Source organism: Cnephaeus nilssonii (assembly GCF_951640355.1).
Source record: "Cnephaeus nilssonii genome assembly, chromosome: 20".
Classification (NCBI taxonomy): Eukaryota; Metazoa; Chordata; class Mammalia; order Chiroptera; family Vespertilionidae; genus Cnephaeus; species Cnephaeus nilssonii.
The window spans coordinates 16,401,009-16,410,304 of NC_137091.1; the positions used below are offsets into that span (position 1 = coordinate 16,401,009).

The following is a 9,296-nucleotide window of genomic DNA, read 5'->3' on the forward strand; positions in this document are numbered from 1 at the left end:
TGGGCAATAGGACCAATTTAGACCTCTCTTAGATGTAGAAAAGAAAATCCCCTTATGCCCTGAAAGCAACCCCAGGAGATGACATTTACAAGCTAATAGAGTCATTCATTTTTGTATTTATATTTTTTAACTGAAAGAAATGCTTTAACTACTAAGGAAGACCCCCAGAGAGTGTGTAGGAGCTAAAAGAACAGAACAGTTTATTCTCTCATCTACAAACCAAGCCATGAACCAAAACAACCAAGGCATGACCCAGCCATCACTATGCAAAGGCAGCGGAGGAGAGTTGCAGAGTGAGAAGCAATTTAGAAGGAATGTCTCTGAGTCTGAGATGCATTAGAAAATCCTCAGCAAAGCTTCCAAGGCTAGTTCAGAAATTAACAAATGTTCATTCAGAGCAAGTGAAAGATGCTTTGCTAGGCACTGATGGCAGCTACAGATGGAAAGGTAACTCCAGAGTTAAAAGCTAAGGCAATACTGTTTCAGCTCTATACTGCAGTGGGGATATGGCACACACACAAATAAATATCCACACTTCTTAAATGTTAACAAGCAACTTAAGTATAAACTAGAGGCCTGGTGCACAAATTCGTGCTTGGATGGGGCCCCTCCGGGTGGCCTGCAGGGATTGGGCCCCAGCTTGTGCCCCCAGCCTGGCATCCCTGCCTGGCACCCTACCTTGGCCTGGCGTTGTCCCTTCACCTGCTCCACCATTCAGCCTGCAGGGTGATTGATCGGGGCCGGGCCCCCTGCCCAGCTCCCTCAATGCCTGGGAGCTGGGCAGCAGCCCCGCCCTCTGTGATAGACTCTTGGGTCACACAGACCTGGTTTTAGGTTCTGATCCTTCCTCTGTTGTAGAGTAGCTGGGTGATTGGGTGGTTATGATAAATATATTGAAAACTATATATGTACACACATATACATATTCTAGTACATATATAACATACACATATACAGAGAATGTGTAAACTGCTTAGAATTGTTTAGAAATTATCAAGTACTCAATAATTGGTAGCTGTTATTATTTTAGCGATTTTTTTTTAAAGAGAAAAACGTATGCATTTGGTCAACTGGCAATATTTCACTTATAATGTTATATAAACCTTAGATTTTATTCTTTAAATCTTAAATTTTATTTTCATCAAAAAATACTGTTATGAGAGAGACATTTTAAAATCTCTTCTAGGAGATGACTTTTGTTTTCCTATATCTACAACATTGCATTCCTTTGGTTCTTTCAATAAGTTTGGTCAACAAGAACGCACAAATAAGTTCAGCACTTAATATATATGCAGATCTAGATATCTGTTTGTGTAGGAAACAATTTATCATCATTTTGTTTGCTCCTGCCTGGTTCCCAAGGAGACAAGGACTGGACACTTACAAAAATAATATATAGCTTGCAGTCTGTTCAAATCACATTAGTAATGGTCTCAAACCATGGTGGCAATGGTGCCAGATAATAGCACCAGTGCCATCACTCAGAATACCTGAAGAAGAGGCAGCTATTTCAATCCCTGTTTTGAGATACTTAGTATATTCCACATACTTTATTGAGGGCTTAGGATACTCTACCAAGCCCAGGAAAATTAAAGTCATAAATGAGTAAATACTTGAAATACTCTACAAAATATTATCCCTTACTTTTAGGGGTTAACCAAGGAGGGGTGTGTGTGAATGAAATATTGTAGAATTTTATGACAGCTACATGAAGATAACTGCACACACTAAATACATAGTACTTATGCTTTCATCATGGATGTATGTTTATACTTAACAGCAACCACGTTGAATTGATCTCCATATTGACATGTATCCTATGAAAAAATACCTTCCGAGCCTGTAATCATCTTGGCTTATTCTTTGAAATACGCAGAATAATAAATGTCTCAGAAATTGTATCTCGATACTACAGATTTGGTTAATTGGAATCTATTCATGTTCTTTATGTTTTAATGTTTATATTGGTGTCAGTAACAGCTGGGGTCCAAGGTGGGCTGGCAAGAAGAAATTTAAAAAAATTTTCCATAGAGGAATTAGGAGTCCTATTGAGTGTTCTCACTTCACTTAAAAACCCCTTTAACACATCTTTTGAAATACATACCAACATTCAACTCTCATTTTGCCTCTGTGCAATGGTTTTATATCATGATAAACCCTACGTTACATTACTATGATTTTTGTTTTAAATAATTGATTTTCTTAAAAGTAAATTTTGAAACAATAATATAGTATTTTATATTTACTCACATTTTTACATGCCGAGATTTAATAAGGGACATGTAGATGAAAATTTGAAAAACTTTATATATTAAAAGAAAGTTGAACATTTGACTGACACAGGCATTATATGGTATAAAGCTGTAAGTGTCTGATATTTGAGATAGAGAAAAAATAAGTTTGACTTAAGATAAATTTAATTATACCCCTGCTCTCAAAAAATTAACATTACATGAGTTTTATGTGTGTGGATGTAGCAAAAAAGATATTCTCAAAAAAATGTAGGGAAAGGAAAATATTACAAAAGAAGGTTTTCAAGGTTACAAATAAAGGAAAAGCATGAAACTTATTTTAAACTCTGATAATATTTTACAAAGCTAAACTAGATGTAAAGGTATGAGAAGAAGAAAAAAAATGTGATGATGTTAAGTATGATGATGAATTTAAGATTATAATAATAATAATTAACCATTAAAAGCTTCGGGTATGCCATTTTGTGTATTAAGTCATTAACCTGTATCATGCCATTTCATTCTTTCAACAACCCCATAAGGTAGGTGGGCTTATCAAAATCACCAAAGTATAAAAGTTTGGAAAAGAATAGATATTTACCCCAGGTACAGTTAGCAGAGCTGGATCAAAACCCATCGAATTCCAAAGCCTGCTTGGCTGAGACTAAGCTGAACTTAATTTAATTAAGTGCAGACCAGAAAGCCACATCTATAAAGCAAGTATTAATTTTGAAAAATAAAAAAATTGGACACTAATTTATATAAAACATTTAAAGAAAATCACCAGTGATAATAAAATGAAGATATGTAAATTAACTTCAAATTTATTGAGAGGTAAACAGCAACCAAGCAGGACATATAACAAAACATAGTTAATGAAGAAAAGTAAGATAGTCAAAGATAAAACATAGCATGAACAATGAAAACTGAAATGATAGCAGTATATTAATTATAATGTGTTTAAAGTGTTTAAGTGAATATAAATTAGTTAAAATATTCTCCTAAAATCTAAGACTCTGAGATTTGGTAAAATTATGTAATTCAAAGTTGCTGGGGGCAGAGTATGGAGCGGCCTGAAATAGGTTTATAGAGGGAAAAGGAGGACCTCTGTAATACTTTCAACAATAAAGATTAAAAACAATAAAATAAAAATGTAGAGGACATTAAGAAGTTAAAATAATTTTTTAAGGCAATTACAGTAAGAGAAAAATTATTTAAAAGTATTTTTGCAAAAAAAAATTAAAAATCAAAGAATAGCCCTAGTTGATTTGGCTCTGTGGACAGAGCATCTGTCTGCAGACTGGAGGGTCCTGGGTTCTATTCCAGTCAAGGGCACATACCTGGTTTGCAGGCTTGATCCTCGACTCTGGTTTGGGCATGTGCAGGAAACAACCAATCAATGTGTCTCTCTCACATCAATGTTTTATCCCTCTCTCATCTCTGTTCCTTCCATTCTCTTTAAAAATCAATGGAAAAATATCCTCAGGTAAAGATTAACAAAAAATAAAAATTAAAAATATATTGAAGGGTAATTAATAAAACAAAAACATTATTTTGTAAAACTTATAAAAACCCAATTTATAAATGTAACATTTATAAAGTTTCATTTGACATTATTAAATAGGGTACAAGTAGATTTTAAAATTAAAACTTTGTACACATATAATACCTTAATTTAAAAAAACTTTATTAAATAATAAGTTGATAGAAATACATTTCTTGGGGAACCTAATGTTTCTATATAGTTTTGACAGATGAATAAATTATAAGAGTGATACAATTATCCTATCTAATAATAGAGTAACATGTAAATTACCATCACTCCGCTATGCCCACGATTGGGTGGAGGGAGGCTGGGGGGCGGGACTCGGGGTGGCCTATCCGGCCATTGAGAGGCACGGATCCACTGCCACTGAGGGGGGCTACCCTGCTGTTGAGAGGCACAGGGGGCAGGACTCCCGCCCCCTGTGCCTCTCAATGGCCAGATCCGTGGCCGCTGAGGGGGCCTGCCGCGGACACCCAGCTGCGCCTCTCAACGGCAGGGTAGCCAGGTGTCCGCGGCAGCCCCCCTCAGCAGCCATTGAGAGGCGCAGGGGGCGGGACTCCCGCCCCCTGCGCCTCTCAACAGCAGGGTAGCCCCCCTCAGCGGCCACGGACCATCAAAAGCGTGGGAGCTGGGTGCCTGTCTGCTCCGGCACCAGCGGACAGGCACCCAGGTCCACCGCGAAAAGCAAAAGCGTGTAGGGGACCCTACACGTTCATGATTCAATCATGCACTGGGCCTCTAGTAAATATATAAACAAATAGAATCAAATAAATTTTTATCCTATAGATATAGTTTTATATATAATTTTTCCCAATTGTGCTTTTGATATTTAATAATAGAGCTTTCAGATTCAGAGTTTTTACATTGGGAACTAAATATTTTCAATAAAAGTATAAAGAAGATATAGCAGACATATTCAGTAATGTAGGAAGAAGCTATTTCCACCTTAAATGCCCACGACTCTCGCTCCCTGCAGCGGCTCCTACTCTTCCTTCTCTCCTGCTCTGCTCTCACTCCTCTACGCCTGAGACAGCTGCCCTCTCAGATCGCCATGGAAGGAGGGAGAGATGGCTGCACTCCTTACCCACCATGGCTTTGGTCTGTGCAAAGGTGGCTTTGCTGGGGATGATGCCCTGGGTCGTGATCCCTCACACTCTCAAGTGCCCCTGACACCAGGGCGTCATGGGTTGGTCAGGGGGCAGAAAGACAGCTACGTGGGCAACAAGGCCCAGAGCAAGGGTAGCACCCTGACCCGGAAATACCTCATAGAGCACAGCATCATCACCAACGAGGATAAAATAGAGAGGATCTGGCACCACACCCTCTACAACAGGTGCATGTGTCCCCCAAGAAGTACTCGGTGCTGCTGATCAAGCCCATCCTGAATCTCAAGGCCACTTGTGAAAAGATGACTCAGATTATGTTCGAGACCTTCAACATCTGTGCCATGTATGTGGCCAGCCAGGCCGTGCTGTTCCTGTGTGCCTCTGGCCACACAACTGGTATTGTTATGGACTCTGGGGATAGGGTTACCCACATTGTACCCATCTACGAGGGCTACACCTTGCCCCACACCAACCTGTGTCTGGACCTGGCTGGCCGGAACCTGACCCACTACTTCAGGAAGATACCCAGGAGTGTGGCTGCAACTTCACCACCACCGTGAGCAGGAAATCATGTGTGACATCAAGGAGAAGCTCTGCTATGTGCCCTGGACTTCCAGTAGGCTATGGCCACCACCAGAGCGCAAGTCTGGATCTGGATTGGTGGTTCCATCCTGGCCTTGTTGTCCACCTTCAGCAGATGTGCATCAGCAAGCAGGAGCATGACCAGTCAGGCCCCTCCATCATCCTCCACAAATGCTTCTAAACGTGCTGCCGGCCAACCAGTAGCATTTGCTGCGTGAGCTGATCAAGTCTGAGTTTGATGTATACACCTGGCAAATGTGTGTACCACATGCTGGCCTGATGAAACTGGGATAAACCTTCCAAAATAAATTGTCCTGGAAGTTCGTATCTGATCTCAGCTTTGGATGGTAGACCTGGCTGCTGACTGTGACGTTGTATTCAAGTTAACTGTTCTTTTGGTACATGTTTAATGTCCTGTACATATCTTTGATTTAAACCCTGTACATGGAGTCAGTCACTTGGTAGCTGAAACGAGAACGTGTTTCTGCATGAGAAATCCAGTGGCTTGATGAGAATTGGCGAGACTGCGCAATCCCAATGTGTGCAGGGTATTAACATGTGGGAGCTGCCTATTCCGGTATTTCTCCAGGTGCTGGCACATGTCTTGAATCAATTGTCATTTCTGTCCTGCTGTCTGACGGGATTGGGGCCAGTCAGAGAAAGGCAAATACTATATGATCTCACTTATATGTGAAACTGAAGAAATAAAATTAACTGGCAATGAAACAGAACCAGAGGCATGGATACATGTAATAGACTGACAACTGTTGGAGGGGAGGGGGTTTGGGGGACTGGATGAAAGAAGGTGAAGATAAGGGAGGTGAGGATAGGTGGAGATGGGCAACATGGGATCAACAGGGATAGAAGGAGACTTTGCTTGGGGTGATTGGCACCCGACAGGGTGCAGATGATGTTTTGTTGAGTTGTACAATTGAAACCTGTATGGTTTGTGTGATCCAATATCACACCAGGACATACAATAAAAACAAACAAATGTCCAGGAACCAGCCAATGAGGTTGCCTCCAAGGCCTGGTCTCCAGAGGTCAAGCTGGCCCTGCACAGTCTTCCTGGAGGTGGATCAGAGGCTAAGAGAAGCAGCCAGGCTGAGGCCATCCTGGACATTTAGGCTTTTGTGGTGACAGGTAAGTGGACATGGGTGTAAGGACAGGGCTCTGAGTGTAGCCTGGAGCCCCCGGTCCTCCTGTGGCGCTCAAGGCAGGGCTAGTGTTGATGTTTGCTCGTATGCTACCTCAGGAGCCTAGACATTTACAACCAAGGGGGAAGGAGCCTTTGCTGAAAGCTGTGCTTGGGACATAGGATCCCTGCACTGTATGTGCCTTGCTGCATGGTAGGGGACAAATGGTAGGGGACACATGCTCTGCTGCACAGGTGTCATAAGGAGCTGAAAAGAGAGCCAGGGGAAAAAGGAAAGAGGGTTGAGGGGAGAGTATTTTATATACCAGAGCTTTGTGTATGTTGTTTTAGCAGATTCTCAAACCAACCTTAGGAGGCAGGTTTTTACTTTACTCTGTGGTACAGATGAAGAAACAGAGGCTCAGAGAGGTTAGGTGACATGCCCAAGGTCACACTGCTAGAAAGGAATGGAGCCAGGATCCAATGCAGTTCTTTCTGATCCTACACCTTCTCCCAGGGGCTGTGACCTACTTCCTTGGGCAGCAGCAGAAAGACGAGCCCTTGCGCAGGGTTTCTCTTATTCCTAGAGGTGGGAAAGATGAGGGTTTTCACCTGGCTTCCTCTCTCTTCCCCAGGGCGCTCTCTGGTGGACTTTGAGACTCAGACACACAGGTCTTCCATGGCTCCTTACCACATCCGCAAATACCAGGAGAGGGACCGCACCTGGGTCCTGGGCTTGCTTTCCCGGGGCATGGCTGAGCATGTTCCCCGCACCTTCCGCCACCTCCTGAAGCTGCCGAGAACACTTGCGCTCTTGCTTGGGGGGCCCCTTGCCCTGTTTCTGGTCTCTGGTTCCTGGCTCCTGGTTCTCGTGGCCAGCCTCACCTTGCTCATCGCCATGAGGTTCCTTGCCCAATACCCTTGGAGTCAGTTTGTGGCCAATAGTTTGCACACAGACATGTGTGACATCAGCAAATCCTACTTCAGTGAGGCGGGCTCCTGCTTCTGGGTGGTTGAGTGTGAGGGGCAGGTGGTGGGCATGGTGGGAGCTCTGCCCACTGAGAAGCCCACCCTGCGGAAGGAGCAGTTGCAGATGCTCCACTTAAACGTGGCCTTGGAGCACCGGCGCCGGGGCATAGCGAAGGCCCTGGTCAGGACTGTCCTCCAGTTTGCAGCACACCAGGGCTACAGAGAAGTTGTCCTTACCACCAGCATGCTTCAGCACGCTGCCCTGGCCCTCTACCAGCGCCTTGGCTTCCAGACCACCCGCCAGTACTTCTTCAGCAAGAGCTGGGCGGTGATCGCTGTCCCTGAATTTCAATTAACCTACTGGCTGCCCTCTGCTCAGGGCTGTTGGGCACCAGGGCAGAGAGGGGGCCTGTGATCTGTTTCCTGATTGGTCAGGACAGCCCTGCAGCAGTAACAAGCGAACCCTGAGATCTCACTATGACAGCACAGTAACTGAGTTTGTTTGTTAGCATGGAAACCCCTTGGGATTGGCCATGGCTCTGCCCCTTTCAGTCTTTTTATGTTGTCACTGTTGCATTTATTTAGTGATACAAGAGTGTTGCATAAAATCAATTACTTAGCTAGTGAAAAACAACAACAACAACTACATTGGTTAAATTGTGAATTGTTTATGTTTATGGTAGGAAAAAACACAGACCATTCTGAACGGAAGAAAAGTCTCGAATCCATCATATTTTTCATTATTCATATAGGAACATGTCCTGCATCTTTTAAAATAGTGAGACATTTGCTTAAATTTTTAAACATAATCTAATATGGGGTAATTGAGGATAAAATTATAATGAAGGCAATCTAAAAGTAGCTGAGGTTATAAATACCATCAGCCCCTGATATAAATGGATTGCCTGTTCAATTTTGTCCTTGACAGAAAGCAAAGCAAAGGAAGCTTATTGTTTTCATTGCTTGAATGAGGGAGATGTTGGAATGGAGTTGCTCTTTTGTTCTATACAAGTGAATAGAAATTAATATCCCTCTTATGCTCTCTAGGTATTATAAGAAGTTGTAGACTGCTTGATAAGCAAATGTATGTTTCTAAATTTAATTATTGATTAACAATCTAAAAAATCTAGGGTGAGAATCTTTTAAAATGTTCAGATTTATAACTTTAAGAGAATTTAAAAAAAAACCTTCATATGCAATTTGCACTCAACTTCAATCCTAATCACTAACTGATTTAATAAGGTTATTACCATGGATTTTGACAAGTTTTATACAAGGTTATATACCAGATCAAACTGAGGAACCAAGGAAAAGCTAACTTATTCAGGGAAATGTTGTGATGTATCTAATCCCCTTCCTCCATAGGCAGAAATCTTTTTGCCAATTACAAATGATCTATGTTTAACTTCTAAGGATGAACACCTAAAATCTCTAGCATTTTAAAAAAGCATATACCACTACCCCTTTGTCATTAAGAGAGACTGTATGTCTTTGTCACTTGTGTGATCAATGCTGTTCATAATGTTGATGAGAGATTATCTTCCTCCCGCAAATGTTTTCCAGGGTTTACCAGGTGCTATCCATTACCTAATTATGTATTCCATCAGTCTTTTGGGAGTAAAAGTGCAGGGAAGAAACCCACATGTAACTGCTCAGACAAAGCAAGGAGGCTCATGTACTAAGCAGCATGAGGGGCAGAGAGGTGCCTGGAGGAGAGGTATTAGATA

The 9,296-nt window shown here is 42.0% G+C and overlaps 1 protein-coding gene across 1 annotated transcript; it reads left to right on the top strand.

Annotated features, from left to right (window-relative positions):
* Positions 1–7,198: 7,198 nt before the first annotated feature.
* Positions 7,199–7,984, top strand: LOC307116298 (N-acetyltransferase 8-like; the record flags this gene model as incomplete). The annotated part of the gene is made up of 1 exon (XM_079800124.1): positions 7,199–7,984. The coding sequence occupies one exon, from the start codon at positions 7,199–7,201 to the stop codon at positions 7,982–7,984; it is 786 nt and encodes a 261-aa protein (XP_079656250.1).
* Between the last annotated feature and the right edge of the window lie 1,312 nt (positions 7,985–9,296).